The sequence below is a fragment of the Lutra lutra genome, chromosome 12 (genome assembly GCF_902655055.1).
Source record: "Lutra lutra chromosome 12, mLutLut1.2, whole genome shotgun sequence".
NCBI classification, from domain to species: Eukaryota; Metazoa; Chordata; class Mammalia; order Carnivora; family Mustelidae; genus Lutra; species Lutra lutra.
In genome coordinates, this window is record NC_062289.1 from 73,074,517 (window position 1) to 73,090,341 (window position 15,825).

Below are 15,825 nucleotides of genomic sequence, written 5' to 3' on the forward strand. Positions count from 1 at the left end.
AGACGATGTTAATATAGGTGATCCACAAACCACACTGAGAAACCATGTGCCAGGCCACCTAGCTACAAAATCATAAAGATAAAGCACCTAGCACGTTGCCTGGCACATGATTTGTGTCCAGGAAACAGCCCGAGAGAGGCCACATTAACTGGTCCCATACCTGCACGGGACCTCTGATGCTCACTCAGTCCTCTGCGGCCTTGAGTAGGACATCTAGACTTCCCTTTGCCCTGTCCCCCAGCCTGCCGGGGAGAAGAGAATAACAGCAGAGACATATTCATTTTATAAGCACTTGGTTTTATTGCACAGAAGCAATTGAAAGTGGACTTCAGTGGAAAAGTGCGCCCTGGCATGATTCAGTGGCTAGTGCCCAGCCCCACCTGCTCCAGCTCTTCCAGGATAGAGAGCTCTGGGCAAGGGCTCAGCCACTCCTTTGGAAAACAGAAGGCATTCAGGAATAGGTTAAGACATCTCAAGCATAATGTGTTTCTAACTGCTCATTCATTATTGCGATCATCTGTCAATTGCACATACAGGTAATAAATGCACTTATTTGGAAAGGAGGGGGTCAGTTTTTATAGTCAAGTGTTTACATATGGCATTCGGCATATATCACATTCGGCTACATAAGCTATCATAACATAACTGTCCATCGCCTGCAGAGAATTCAGGGTGTAGGGCCAGGGACTGGGAATACCCTCTCTTGCTAACCTATTGCTAATAGAAATTCCTGTTTGGTGAAGGAGGGCCCCATCACCCAAGCAAAGTTTCTTCTTATATAAAGAAAGGGAGAAAAAAATGAAAATTTGTTATGTTGACCCTTGAGCTCCTGGGCCCTCCTAAGTTTCTTTGGCTGTTCTGGAGTCCTTTCTCCCTGCCTTATTTCTCCGCCTTGGAAGCCTTGTCTTCCGTGGCCTTCTCTGCAGGCCTGCTGTCCTTCTGGTCTGTGCTAGAGGATTTCTCAGCCTTTTCTGTCTTGGCTTTGCCAGGTGTGGGGGCCTCCTTGCTGGGCTCTTCTTTGGCTTGGGCCTCTGCTTTGGGTTTCTCCTCAGGCTTCTTGGCCTCCTTGACATCTTTTTTCTCAGGTGCTGCCAGTGTCTCTTCCTTCTTTGGCTTCTCTGGCTCCTTCTCTGCCGCTTTGCTAGGTTCTTTGGCCTTGGCATCATCTTGCTCCTTCTTAGCCATCTCAGCCTTCTCTTTGGGTTTGGCCTCTTCCTTTACCTTGGCAGGAGCCTCCTTCTCTGGGGTCACTGCTTTTTTCTTATCTTCAGCCTCTTTCTTGGCTTCATCTTTGGATTCTTTGGGTTTCTCCACAGCCGGTTCCTTCTTGTCCTGGACCTCAGGTTTTGGAGCCTCCTTTGGCACCTCATCTTTTTTGCTGTCCTTCTCCTCAGCTTTTGGTGTGGCTTTCTCTTCCTCTACCTTCTTTGGGGGCTCTTTGACTTTCACTTCTTGGGGTTTCTCTTCTTCCTTTATGGGGGACTTTGCCTCTTCCTTCTTTGTGACCTTTTTCTCAGGAGCCTTGGTCTCTTCTTTCACAGGAGATTTGACCTTCTCTGGGGACTTGATCTCCTCCTTGACAGGGCTTTTTGCCTTTTCGGGAGATTTGATGTCTGCAGGGGACCTTACTTCTTCCTTTGCTGGAGTCTTGGCTTCTGGGGACTTAACATCAAGAGTCTTACCCTTCTCAGGGGACTTAGCCTCTTCCTTCACTGGAGACTTGGCCTTTTCTGGGGACTTGGCCTTCTCTGGGGATTTGGCCTCCTCCTTCACTGGGGACTTGGCCTTCTCAAGTGACTTGGCCTCTTCCTTCACTGGGGACTTGGCCTTCTCAGGCGACTTGGCCTCCTCCTTCACTGGGGACTTGGCCTTCTCAGGTGACTTGGCCTTCTCAGTTGACTTGGCCTCCTCCTTCACTGGGGACTTGGCCTTCTCAGGTGACGTGGCCTCTTCCTTCACTGGGGACTTGGCCTTCTCAGGTGACTTGGCCTCTTCCTTCACTGGGGACTTGGCCTTCTCAGGCGACTTGGCCTCCTCCTTCACTGGGGACTTGGCCTTCTCAGGTGACTTGGCCTTCTCAGGTGACTTGGCCTCCTCCTTCACTGGGGACTTGGCCTTCTCAGGTGACTTGGCCTCTTCCTTCACTGGGGATTTGGCCTTCTCTGGGGACTTGGCCTCCTCCTTCACTGGTGACTTGGCCTTCTCTGGGGATTTGGCTTCTTCCTTCACTGGGGACTTGGCCTTCTCAGGTGACTTGGCCTCTTCCTTCACTGGGGATTTGGCCTTCTCAGGGGACTTGGCCTCCTCCTTCACCGGTGACTTGGCCTTCTCTGGGGACTTGGCCTCCTCCTTGACCGGGGACTTGGCCTTCTCAGGTGACTTGGCCTCCACAGGGGACTTGGCCTCTTCCTTACCTGGGGACTTGGCCTCTTCCTTAGCTGGGGACTTGGCCTTCTCTGGGGACTTGACCTCAGTTGGAGATTTTGCTTCTTCTTTCATGGGAGATTTAGCTTTCTCAGGGGACTTCACCTCAGCTGGAGATTTAGCCTCTTCCTTAGCTGGGGACTTGGCCTCAGCTAGTGATTTTCCTTCTTCTTTCATGGGGGACTTAGCCTTTTCTGGGGACTTGGCCTCTTCCTTCACTGGGGACTTGGCCTCAGTTGGGGACTTAGCTTCCTCCTTCTCTGGGGACTTGGCTCCAACTGGTGACTTGGCCTCTTCCTTTTCTGGAGATGCAGCCTCTTCTGCTGGGGGAGATTTTGCTTCTTCTTCTCCCCCTTCTGCTTCCTCCTCCTCACCTTTCTCCTCTTTGGCCTCTTTCTCTTCTTCTTCAGTCACTTCTTCAGTCACTTGGATCTCTTCTGTCTGTTCCTCCAAAATCACGGTTTCCTTCTCTGATTTTTCTACCACCTTGATCTTCTCTTCACTTTTGACCTTTATATGAGTGGATGTAGAGGGGATTTTGGGAAGTCCTTCTGGAAGGGAGAAAGGACTGGGGCCAAAGCCAATCCGACATTCTTCACCCTCCAGGAGTTTTCTGCAGAATGGATAACAGAACACATTACTATTATTAACTCAGAGCAGACTGATGAGTTGGGGGTCTTCTTGAGTTACTCTGAAGATCCACAGAATCCAATGATATGGACTTTGGTGGAGGAAGCAATGTGAATGGTGGACAATTTGAGTCTGGAAATAGTCACTTAGCAAATCATCCCAGGGACAACCCAGAATCTGCACCCCAATGGCACTGCTCTTGTTTTATGTGGCTAAGGCTGCAACTTCTAAAACAACACCCCCACCCCAAAATGGCCCTCGAGAGAGAACACCTATATTAGCAAAAATTACAGTAACTATCCCTCAACTAAAATATTCAAGAGGAAGGTGGGAGCCTGAGCAAATAATTTCACATTTATAAATCTGGACTTCTGGGGACTTAACATTAACATAGAGGTCTTAGAATCCCACTGGAATTTCAAGAGTCCCCAGTCACTTATACTCTCATCCTTTGAGTTTTAGGAATAGGGTGGGGATGGCAGTGTCTGCTCTTTCCTACTCAGTAAGTATGTGACCTCAACCAAGCCATTCTGACTCTTAAAGTCTCAGTTTCTTCATTGGCAAAAAGAGAGTCATAAGAGCCCCTCCCTCAGAGGGTTGTTTCGATGAGATAATAAATAAAAAGGACCTGGCAGTGCCTGACTCAATAGGTGTAGGGATTACCCTACACCTGCGCTTTGCAAACTTAACAGCATACAAATCCCCCAGGGATCTGGTTAAAATGCAGATTCTGATTCAGTAGGTCTGGGGTGGGGCCTGAGAATCTGCCTTTCCAACACGTTTATGAAGATGCTGATTGTGCTGGTTCACCCACTGCATTCTGAGCAGCAAGATTACAGACTAGACCCAAGAGGTGGGACATGAAGGGTCACCTGCCAGCAACTGGGAGAGATCACTGGGTCAGCCTGCTCCGCAGCAACAAACTGCTCCGCTGGGAGGTCTAAGGGCCATCTCCTGGCTACCATTTACTGAGGGCCTTCTCTACAGCCACCCAGCTGTACCCGGATTTGCTTCAGAACTGGATTAGTTCCTCCTCCCCATGGCCCTGTGACAGGAGTACTGTTACCATCTCCATTTTAGTTCCCCAGGAAACAAAAGCCCAGGGAGCTAAAAACAAAACAAAACAAAAAAAGCGCTAAGTGAGTTGTCCCTCTGACAACTCAGGTACCTCCTTTCCCTCCAAAGCAAGCCTCTACCTGGCCAGATTTGGTGAGGGGTGAGGAACGTTAATTCTCTAAGTCACTGGCAGAATGAAAAGAAGCCACCCTCAAGACTTCTTTCAGAAAGTAGAATGACGGTTGCTAGGGCCAGAGGAAAGGAGGAAAAAGGAGTGGGGAGTAATTCTTTAGTGAGCACAGGATTTCAGTTTGGGAAGATGGAAAAAGTTCTAGAGATAGATGGTGGTGACGGTTGCACAAGGTAAATGTATGTAGTGCCCCTGAATGGTATACTTAAAAACGGTTAAATAGCAAATTCCATATCCTATACATTTTACCACCAAAAAAAAAAAATTCTTTTTTGTCTCTAAGATAGGCAGGTCATCTTGCTGGGAACCTGAAACTCAGTGCAAAGCTTCTCATAAGAACACAAGGGCTCCCCACCATCCCAAGGCCCCCCCCAGCCCACCTCACCTGTAAGCAGCAATTTCAATATCTAGAGCCATCTTGACATTGAGCAGGTCCTGGTACTCTCGGAGCTGGGCTGCCATCTCCCACTTGGTGTTCCTCAGCTCAGCATCCAGCTGCTGGATGGCTTCCTGGGGAGGTAAGGTCACACACACATCACGCACTAGCCAGCGCCTGGCCCTCAGCAATGGAGAAGCTGGAGCACATCATGCAAACCCAAAGCAGTCCCATCTAGCCAGACTCACTGGGGCCAACACCCACACTGCCAAAGCTATGGGAGCCTCATTCGCGGACGTGGAAACCACCTGGAAGAAAAATCCTGCTGCATGTCTGTACAACCTCAGCCTGGGGAGTGATTTAGAATGAAACACACCAGCCACCAACAATGGTTATCAATGGTCAGTGGGATGACAGGTGAAGTTTTAGAGATCTTTTGAACTTAGAAAATGCTCTGCAGGAACAGAGCCTTGTCTGTTCCTGTTCTCCTAAGAGAACTCTCTCCTGTTCCGGTGCTCCTAAGTACCTACTGAACAGTAAGGGCTGAGGAAACACCTGTGGCTGAGGACTGAAGTCATACACAGAAACCCTCTAAATAGCGATGGAAACTTCTCCCCTGTCCCCAGGCTCACTTAGCCACTGCTGAAAGTGAACCATTAGGGCTGATTTTTATTGCCTCTTTTTTGCTTTCTCCATTTCCTAATTTATCCACAGTCCCCATATATTAACTCACATGAGGTCTTTAGAACTGTCATCTTTGGGGTGTCTGGGTGGCTCTGATGGTTAAGCGTCTACCTTCAGCTGGGGTCATGATCCCAGGGTCCTGGGATTGAGCCTCACATCGGGCTCCCTGTTCGGTGGGGAGTGTGTTTTCCCCTCTGCCTCTGCCTCTCTCCCTGTTCATGCTCTCCCTCTCTCAAGTGAATAAATAAAATCTTAAAAAAAAAAAAAGAGTCATTTTCTTTTGCCAGCTATCTTTAATGGAAGGAATCTGCCAAGGCCTTCCCTAGGCTACCCACATTTGCAGATGCTGGTTATAGTTTACCAAATGCCCACCATGACCCACACCCCGCTGAGCAGGCTCACACTCATCTCATGGAAAGTCTGTCCATCTCTTTAACCTTCACAGCTCTGCAAAGTGGACATGCTTTTTCTTTTCCCCCATTGCACTGGAGGAATTCAGATTCAAAGAGGCAGATAAGTTTCCTGGGGCCACTCAGCTAGAAAGACATACTGGTACCCCTTGCATGTCTGACTCCAAGGCCCATCCACGGTCTTCACCACTACAACCCTGCTGAGAGAGGGACAGTGACTTGTCCAGGATCACCTGAGCAGGGAAGGTAGTCTGGCTCTCTGCCCCATCCCTGCCCACCTGGTAGGATGCGATGTCAGCCTGATGACGGTCCTCCAGCTCAGAGCGCTGCCTCTCTAGTGACTCCTTAGTGCCTTTGAGAGCCTCTAGCTCTGTAGTCCTGGCCTGTAGCTGGCGGCGATACTCTGTTATCTCCTCCTGTGCTGAGCGCATGGCATCTGTATTGACCTTGGCTGCCTCTGATAGTCGGTCCAGCCTCACTGTGGGAGAAGGAGACAAGGCACAGAGTTAGACACACCCGGATTTGGATTCTAGAGCCCAGATCCCAAAGGTGACACGCATGGCTTGAAGACCCACTGAGTGCCCGGTGCCATCTTGGATTCTTAACCTACCCTCTCCTTTGTGATAGGCAAATTACTACCATTCAGAGCCAGCTAGTAATAAGCAATAGATTCAAATCTAGTGTCTGGCTTGTTCCAACAGTCAGACTGTCTCCCCAAATTCAAGATCTGAAACCCCACAGGACAGAGGACGCTCCCATTTCTGGTCCTAATACCTGGTTCAGCTGGGTTGAACCCAGCTGTCAATGCTGGGAATTCAGATGTGAAACTTGGCTGACAGGGCTTAACTCTGAGCTTGTGGTGGAACAAGGTAAAGAGCCCGTGACCTCTAGAGGTGTGAAGGTGCTGTGAGCCACTAGAAGCCACAGCCCCTTCCTTGCAGGTTTTGGTTCTGCAGAGCCCAAGGTCACTGCGGAGCCTGGGGGGCCCACATGCCAGCTTTTCTGTCCCTTCCCAAACCTGGCTGTGCATTCTCTAGCACAGGAGTCCTTGTGTCAATGGCAGCCACACCCTGGGCCCTGTGAACAATGGGCTGCTGGTTCCCAGAAGACCTTCTAGAACCGGTGGAGGTCTGGAGACTAATCTACATCTCCTGAAAGTGAATATCGTGAATCCCAAGATAATAAAAGCCAGGGCATGAGTCTTGGGAAGGTGAAGAGGGAAGAAAGGAAGCCAGCTGGGTGGGCCAGAAGTCCTAGAATGGTTTGTCTGTGTAAAGGGCAAAGCCCAAAAGAGCAGAGAGGTTTGCTCTGGGAGGTGTCTTGCTGCAGAGATGGGGGAAGGGAAGGTACTGCCACTGCAAAGGAGAGGAAAATGGGGAAAACCAGGCATCTGAGTCCCAGCTTTCCTGGCTTTCCCTGCTAGCGTTGGCAAAGACAGAAACCATCAAGGTGGGTGAGGCTTCTTACCTCTGTGGACCACAGACCTATTTGAAAATTGCTGGAGCCTGTGCACCCTCTCCCAAGGAAAATACAAAAGTTTTACACAGTTTCAGGAAGGATCATGTAGCTCCCCCTGAGTAAGAGGCTCAGCGGGTCAACCTCTTCCCCTTTCAACCCCCAAAGAAATGAAAACCAGAGAAGGCAAGCTTTGCCCAAGGTCACCCTGCAGCTGCTGGGCACAGCTTCAGAGCTGCTGCAGCTGCAATCTAGCTGACTCAGAGCGGCATGGAGTTGGAGGAGGGGGGAGCTTGAGAAGCTTCCAGCTTCTCAAGGGGAGAAAGGACATTAAGGCACCACCTCAGCGTCATGCACTCATTGGCTGAGGTGATGGTATCTCCCGGGAGAAAGGATGTGAGAATGCCCCACTGGGGAGGAGCCTGATAGGGGTCTGGAGAATGAGGTCCCCTGCAGAGTGCAGGCAAGAGGGATGAGCAGTGCTGGGCAGGGAAGGCATGTTACTTTGAAGGGCAAAGGCTCTCCAGTGCCTATAACTGGAAGCTGGCACTGCTTTGGAACTGTAGAAGGAACCTGATGGAAAGGGGCCTTAGAGTGGGGCTCTCTAATCTTGGGCAGGGGCAACAGAGGGGACCCAGAGTCTCAGGACAGATATAAGGACCCTGGAGGAGGGCAGCCAAAGGACAACCCAGAATTTCAGGGAAGGGAGAGGGGTGTCTCCAGAGACCCGGGGGGAAACTGGTATTTAACAAAGGGGAATGCACTTTGCAGGAGGAGGCTGAACAGCACACCCTCCAGCCCAGCCACCTTTACACAGACTGCACCCGGCCCGGCCAGGAGGGGGCGCCCCTCCCCCATACGCCCACGAACCTCGGAACCACTCCTCCGACTGCAGGGTGCTCTGCACCGCGTGGCCTTCAAGTTGCGCGCGGATCTCGCGCAGCGCCGACGTCACGTCGCACTTCAGGGCGTCGCGCGCCTCGGCCTGCGCCTGCGCCTGCGCGGCGCCGCAGCCCTGGATCTGGCCGAGCAGCTCGCCCACTTCCTCCTGGTGGTGACGCCGCAGGTAGCCGCACTCTTCCTGCAGCGCTTGCGCCTTCTTCTGCAGCTCGACGCGCGCCGCCTCGGCCTCCTGCGCAAAGCGCGCAAGTGCGCGCGCCGCCGCCTCGGCCTCCTCCCGCTGCCGGGCCTCGTCGTCTAGGCGCTGGCGCACGTGCGCGATGTCTTCCAGCAGGTGCTCCTGCTCCAGGCGCAGCTGACCGCGCGCCGCGCCCAGGCGCAGCACAGCGCCGCGCATCTCGCGCACCTCTCGCTCGTATAGCTCGCCCATGGCGGCGCGGCCAGCGTGCTGCTGCCGCAGGGCCGCCGCCTCGCCTTCCAGGCTGCGATTGTGAGCCTCAAGCTGCCTCACCTTGTCGATGTAGCCCGCGAAGCGGTCGTTCAGCGCCTGCAGCTGCTCCTTCTCGCTGCGGGCCGCTGCTGCTGCCACCACACAGCCCTCCGGTCCGTTGCTCAGCGTGTCTAGCGAGTCGGTGCTTGAGGTGGCTGCTGCGCCTCGGAAGCGGCTCGGGGAGGCCGACACGGAGCTCACGGATGTCCGCGCCCAGGAGTGGAAGCCACTGGATGAACCCGCAGCAGAGCGCGCTCCGCCCGCGCCGCCCTTGCGGGCCAGCGCGTAGTGCAGGCTGCCGCCTCCATGTAGCGGAGCGAACGGGGCGCCCAGCAGCGCGTCCGCGCCGCTGAAGCTCATCATGGCGGGAGCAGGTGCGGCCGCCGGCGGAGGGCGATACCCAAGGCCAGGACGGGGCGGGCGGCACTGCGGCAGCACTGGGATGCCGGCCTTTTTATAGCAGCCGGGTCGGGTCCAGCCCCTTGGCAGTGGGGGGGAGGGGGCAGGAGAGGAGGGCCCCGCCCTCTCTGCCTCCTCCCCGGCTCCCCGGGCCGGGCCGCTCCGCTCCACCGCAGTGAGAGGGGCGGGGCAGGGGGACTCTGGAGTGAAGGGGAATCAACGCGGCGTCAGTGGAGCACTCCGAGGTCGGGTTAGGAGGTACAGGACTCCTGGAGTGGAACGGTGGGGACCCCTGGATGCGAGTCAGAAGACCCTGCTACTGTGCTTGGAAATAGAGAAGGGACCCAAAATAGGGAGAGGACAAGGAGTCCTGGTGGGAATAGGAACAGGGTACCTTTGGGATGGAGCGATGGATGACTCTGTAGTCAGTAGGATGAAGAGACCCCTGAATGTGGGGGGGGGGGGCGCACAAAATTTTCCTGGAAGTTAGGACTCAAGATAGGGGGTGCAGCGTGTCTGGAGCCAGTCCGGAAGAGGGGAGGGAGCAAAGTAATCCTAAATGGACTCATGGTGGATGCTACAGAAGGTAGAGATAGAAGACTCCTGAATAGAAATACTCTTTCCCTAATACCTAGGAAGCCGCCAGGAAGAAATGCAGCCCGCTACGGAATAGGGGAGGGGGACTTGGAGTTGGGAAGGGCGGCAAGGGCACTCTGAATTGGGGTATGGGAGACATCTCAGAGGATGGAGAGAGGGAAGCCAGGATGGGAGACACAGTGGTCCCTGCAATATAGGAAGGAGACCCTGAAGCTGGCCCCAGCAAGGAGGGCCCTCAGTGAAGGAGGCAGAGGTGTCCTCTGAATAGGCCAGAGGAATGTGGGTTGTGGGAGGGTCAGAGAACCCAGAGTGGGGCTTCTGTGGGGGCTGGGCATGAAGTTGGGGGGACTAGAGCCTGTGTGGGGTGGGGGGAAGTGACAGGTTGTCCTAGGAGTCATTCAGGTCAGGATCCATGGTCTGAGGTCAGCTTCACAGTTTGCTGGCTAAATGACCTTGAAGAATTTGTGCCTCTCCTCCCATTTTTCCCATCTGTACCTTGCCCTGGGATAAGCTGCAACTAGAGACCCACCAGAGGCATCTGCTTTGGGGGAGTCTCTGGCTGAACTAGGAAAAGGGAACCCATATACTGCCTGTGGACACGGCAGCCACTTTCCCACAAGTAGGAAGTCCTTTCTCCCTCTTTCCTCCTCATTTCCTGCACTTTGACTTGTCATCTGTCATCCCTCCCCCGGCACCTCCACAACAGAGAAGTGGATAGTGCAGTGATAGGCATCCCTTATAGCCCCCAGTGAAGTGGGGGGATGCTTCCAGGGCATCAAAATCCCTTACTTCCATAATCTCGGATGGGAGGTCAGATAGATACAGGGGCTCCTGGGATTTGGAGTGCTATGCTGGTGTTATACCACTAACAACTGCTGGTGTTATACCACTTTTCCTTGAGATTTCATTCTCATGTGAAATGCCTTGGGAGTGGGGGAGGGCTGTGTCCGGTGCTTCAGCACCGAGGACAGGGCCTGCTCCTTCGGTGAGAAAGCGGTTAATCTCTGCCTTTACCTAGGAGCAGGAGAGGAGGGATGTATGTATTATGTATATGTGCCAGGCAGATGGGAACTGAGGAGGGTGCTGAACGATCCTGCAGGACTACTCTGGGAGCTGGGGACCCAGCCCCTCGACCTTCTGCTAGGGCGTCCATTCTCCTGTTTTCTATGAAGTTCTCCCACATACACATCTGGGCTTTCCTGCTCCTCCTTTGGGACTCCCACCGTCTTTTTCTGGGAAGGAGCCTTGAGACTCCCCTCCCAGATCTGAGCCTCCCCTTAGGCAGTTACTCAACCCCCACTACACTTCCAGTTTATACTGGTTTTCTTTCTGTGGGCTTCCCAGGATGGGGACAGACAGATTTCCCCCAGAAAATACCTCTGCCAGTTTGTTTCTCCTTGCTCTCTGCCTCATTTCCAGACCCCTGGTCCTAAAAAGACCCTCAGAGATGAGGAAGTGATGGTACTGTCCCTTTAACCACATTTTACTGGAAGGAGAGTGTGCTTGGAGAAGGAAGGAGGGGGAAGGGAGTTTCTGGTTCTGAATGGAGAAGCAGAACATGATGAAGCATTTTCCCCCATTTAAAGATCCAGTTACGAGCCAGTTTGCAGGGGGCAGAGGGGCTCGTTTGCAGTCCGTGCTGGGAGGAAGGAGGTGAGTGTCTGGTCTGACGCTTCTGAGAATGGCTTCTAGGGGGGCTTGAGCAGAGCCTCTGTGCTCTCATGTGGCTCCCCATTTACTTGTCATTCTGCTTGGCATTTTGCCAGTAGAGCTTTGTTCCTTTGGGTCTTTTCAGTCATTTGCATAACACAGATGCCTCCTCAGGGTGTGGGATGGTTGATGAGCAGCTGACAGTGAGGAAGAGTGGTGAGGGGAGCTCCTTAAGTGTTGGGGGCCAGGGGTCCAAGATGAATTCTGTCAAGGCCAGGGGACCACAACCATGGGATCACAGCTCCCTGTGAATTCCAAGCAAGAAATCCCAAGCATGATTTGTGTGGCTGGAAAAACAGCATGAGGGTGGGAGCCCTGAGTTCATTCTCCCAAAGGACCCTTCTGACTCATTTCCAGGAAGCCATTTCTAGCCTCCTTTACCTCCACATTTCGTTAATTATCCCCTCTGAGTTCTCTAGTGCTAATCCACTACACTGCCCTTAACCACTCTCATTGGCTGAATGAATGAATGAATGAATGGGTGAATAAATTACATCAGTTCTCCAGCCAAACTTGGGGTCTAGAGGAAATTAAAAATTGTTCTGTCCTGAGTCCTTGGGTCTCAAATTGCTTTCACCTTCCTCCCCTCAATTATTACCATTTGGAAATGAGAAGAATAACAGAGTCATTCATTCATTCATTCATAGAATAACATATTCATTCATTCTTCCATCCATCCATCCATCCATCCATCCATTACCTGTTTACTGAGCACCTGCTTTGTGATAGGCACATACAAAACACTGAGGTTACAGAATCCCATAAACCTCTAAAATTGTCTCCCTGAGATGAGGATTCTCAAATCCTTCCCAAATCCTAGTCCAGTATTTACCAAGGCACCTGCTTGAAGATAATAAGTGTTCCTCCAAAAAAGGAGAGGAAGAGAGGAGTTTCATGGGTGAAGAAGTTAAATAGGGCTCCTGAAGCAGCTCTTGGACCCTGGACTTGACAATGGACATTGAAAATCCTCCAAAGGTGATTGGAGTATGCTGTGTTGTCCAAACTTACTTGATCATAGGACTTTCTTGCTCTCAAGTGTCTCCCATAGTGGCCCACACTGAAGGACCGTCTTAGAATTGGGCTCCACCCTGTGTTCTCCCTGGGCTGCTATCTGGGCTCCTGTGTGTCATGTCTTTTTTTCTCATAAGAGACAAAATCATGAAAAATGAAAGAAAGATGTTCATTAAAGAGGACATAATGAAACATGGATAACAATTTTCTTGAGTAAGTTCTACATGCAGTGTGGGGTTTGAGCTCGATCCTGAGACCTAAGTCGCACAGTCTCCTGACTGAGCCAGCCAGGCACCCCTGAATAACAAAATTTTAAAGACTGTTGCAAAATACAAAATATTTGAATACATTTTAACTATGTGTAGATTCACGACAGTACTGTGCAAATAACTCATTTTATTTTGGGGATTGTACTTGTACTTGTCTCAAAAATAACTGTTCATAGTTCCACATTTCTTTGGCTTCCTGATTCTCTCATTTAACATCACGCTTTCTCGTTTTTATGCTAAAAATTCTTCCTTCATTAAGATAGGTATCCATTTCCAAACACTAGGATATATATTTGTAACTGGGTTTTGTATTGCAAATACACTCTACACTGTTGCTTGTTCTTGGCATAATGTCACATGTTGTTGATAAACATTCCAAAGTTCTGTGGGAGGTCTGGGTTCAAAATTGTGCACCACTGTATAGACCACCATAATGGCTACTGTTTATATTATATATAAATGGGAGCACTATGTCAATGGAGAAAGTAAGCCAAACTGTCAAACAGTTGATGAAACCAAAAAACTATCAAACCAAACTATCAACCAGTTGTTTTTTTTTTTTAACCTTTTAAGGGAAAATTACCTCACAGCCAATTAGTAATGTGGTGAAAACACTTGCAACTAAGAAGCTTATGGCAAAACTATCTAGAACCCCTGTGGGCCCCAAGGTCAGTGCTCTTTGGGAACAGGGCTGCAGTGTGAAGGATAAAGCAGTATACAGCTCTCCATGAACATCGACCAATGTTGCTGTCACTCACTTCATTCACTCAATGCTATGGGATTAGACCCTGTGTTGAGCACTGGGGACTCTAAAGAATGCGACCTCAATGAGGGGAAATCCTCCCCCCACCTAGCCACATGTGTACAGTAGAGAGAACTCAGCCACCACTTTCCCCTTGGTACCTCCTCAAACCATGTTTACTTGATAAGGATGATAGTTGCTATTTTATAGATGAGTAAACTGAGGAAATAAAGTGAGGAAGTGGGTTGCCTCAGTTGACCCACTGATAAAACAGAAGTGAGCCCAGTGTCTCAAATCTTCCAGGACTAAAGTGATGTTGGACACCCAGAGTGGGAACCCACTTCTCTGGCACAGTAGACGCAGATGGCCTGAGGGTGAAGGAATGAGATGCACCCAGAGGGAGAAGAGGTAAGGGTTGGAGTCTGGCCTCTAATGGATCCTCCTTTAAAAAAAAAAAAAAGAAAAAGAAAAATTTTATTTATTTAAGGGAAAGAGGAGGAGGGACAGAGGGAGAGGGAGAAGCAGACTCCCCACTGAGCAGGGAGCCCAATACAGGCTCAATCCCAGGACCCTGAGATCATGACCTGGGCTGAAGGCAGGCACCTAACCAACTGAGCCACCAAGGTGCCCCTGATGGGTCATCTGACTGAGAGTCCCTGTGACCTGTGACCCAATGTCAGCATATCCTTTATGTAAGGGCTCACTCCCAGCCTTGGCACCCTGCACCACTGTGTCTCCTCTCTGGGGAACAGCATGTGACCATGGTTTAAGGGTGCATTTGATGAACTCATTCTCTTCCTCCTTTATTTTTCTTCATAAAATGTGACCTTTTCTCACATTAAATATTGTATGAAAATTGTGACTGATGTAGCATTTTGTTAAAAGTGAAATGACAAATCACATAGAACATTCTGTGTCTTCAGCATATATATATATATACACACACATTTATATATATAAGTGTTCTTTATATATACTTATACATATTTACATATACATATATTTATACATATATATACATATACACACACACATATATATATATACACATATAAGTCCAGAACAAGCTATTATTTAACTAAGGTTACATTATATTAAATAACACTTGCTTGAAAATAACAATTTATAACATTGAAACTTTCAAGAAAAAAGAAGTGACTTTTTTTCTTATTTTAGAAGTGACCTTTTTCTAACATGGATAGTTCTTATCTCTCTTGTGCTCTCTTCTCCTAGGGGTTGTAAGCTTCATAAGGGCTCAGATATTTGTTTTATTCACTGTTGCCTTCCTTGGCCCTTGGAACAATAGGTGGCATATGGTAGGTGCCTAACAAGTAGTTGTCCAATGGTTGAGCAGTCTTGCCAGTGAGCGCCTGGACATTTCAGCACCAGGCATCTGGATAGCTCCCAGCCCTGTGGGACCCTGGAAGGGAGGCCACTGCAGAACGACTTGGAAAGGCTTGAAAGTGAGCTACGTTAACCCGCCCCCCCCCCCCCCCCCCACCACCAAAGCTTGGAGCCTCTCAATCCCCGCTGGCTGGTCAGTTTTGCTGGGTCTACAGGCCTGTCCACTCTGTTGTCTGCAGACTTCCCTAGTATTCCTTTTCCTCTTGGACTTCAGCAATTATTTGTATATATCTATGAAGATTGCTTCTCAGCCTTTTAACTAAGATCAAGTGTATCTATCTATGAAGAACTGAGCATTTCTCTTTCTCCTTTTCTCTCTTCCCTTAAATTGTGCCCCACATTCTCGGTCTCCCTTGCCCTGTCCTTTCTCCATTTCTTTCCCCATCCTCTCTCCTTTCCTTCTCCCTGTATCACATCCCTCCTCCTTTCCCCACAAATTCTCTGTCCTCTTTATCTTTCCCCTCCTCCTCTCCCTCCTTAGAGATGTCCTATTTTTGCAGGGCTTGATTTATAGTAAAGGGAGGCAGATTCCCTTCTCCTGCTCCCTTAATGAAGGAAACAGCAAAAACTGAACTATGTGCAGTTTTGCATAAGCCTCCTCCTCCTAGTATCCACCCACAGGTTAACCCCAGGAGACTGGCCCACAGCTGATGAAAGACTGCAGCAGGCCTGTCTGCCTGCCCACTTATCTGTGCCCTCGCGTGGCACCAGGTGGGAAGCTGAATTCTGCAGCAAAGGTCATGGACTTGTGGGTGGATTTACTGATCCCCCAATTACCCTCGCTCCAACTCCCTTTGTGGGTAATCATGAATGAATGATTTGGGGCTGTGGTTCCTGAGAGTAGGAGTGAAATGATTCATTGGTCTTTCCTAAGGGACCAGTTCTAGCAACTAGGTGAGGTTTGCTGTGTTATGCATGCTCTAGAGCTGTCATGTTCTTGTTACCTAGGGCAAAGGGCTAAGCAACAATAGGAATGAGGGCTCTCAGCTAAGGAGGGGAGGAGGTATCTTTGATTTTAGTCCTGGCCTTGCTTATCCCTGTAACCCTATGCACTTTGTGGTCTGGGAATTGGAGGCTC

General features: G+C 50.4%; 1 protein-coding gene across 13 annotated transcripts; it reads right to left on the bottom strand.

Moving 5' to 3' along the window:
• Window positions 1-276: 276 nt before the first annotated feature.
• Window positions 277-9,055, bottom strand: NEFH (neurofilament heavy chain). 13 transcript variants are annotated; one of them, XM_047698125.1, is made up of 5 exons: window positions 8,096-9,055; window positions 6,049-6,248; window positions 4,686-4,810; window positions 2,632-3,037; window positions 277-2,073 (listed from the first exon to the last, which is right to left on the bottom strand). In XM_047698125.1, exons 1-5 carry the CDS (start codon window positions 8,976-8,978, stop codon window positions 880-882), a joined length of 2,808 nt encoding a protein of 935 aa, XP_047554081.1. In that variant the 5' UTR covers window positions 8,979-9,055; the 3' UTR covers window positions 277-879. The 13 variants fall into 13 exon arrangements, with proteins under 13 accessions (XP_047554081.1, XP_047554074.1, XP_047554082.1 ...); XM_047698118.1 differs by having other exon boundaries at window positions 277-2,385; XM_047698126.1 differs by having other exon boundaries at window positions 277-2,055; window positions 2,614-3,037.
• Between the last annotated feature and the right edge of the window lie 6,770 nt (window positions 9,056-15,825).

Coding starts and splice junctions, on each gene's coding strand:
- NEFH (XM_047698113.1), bottom strand. CDS start 8,978: ATGATGAGCTTCAGCGGCGCGGACGCGCTGCTGGGCGCCCCGTTCGCT. Junction 4,811..6,048: donor CTGACATCGCATCCTACCAG/GTGGGCAGGGAT, acceptor TTACCTCCCCAG/GAAGCCATCCAGCAGCTGGA. Junction 3,038..4,685: donor ATTGAAATTGCTGCTTACAG/GTGAGGTGGGCT, acceptor TCCATTCTGCAG/AAAACTCCTGGAGGGTGAAG.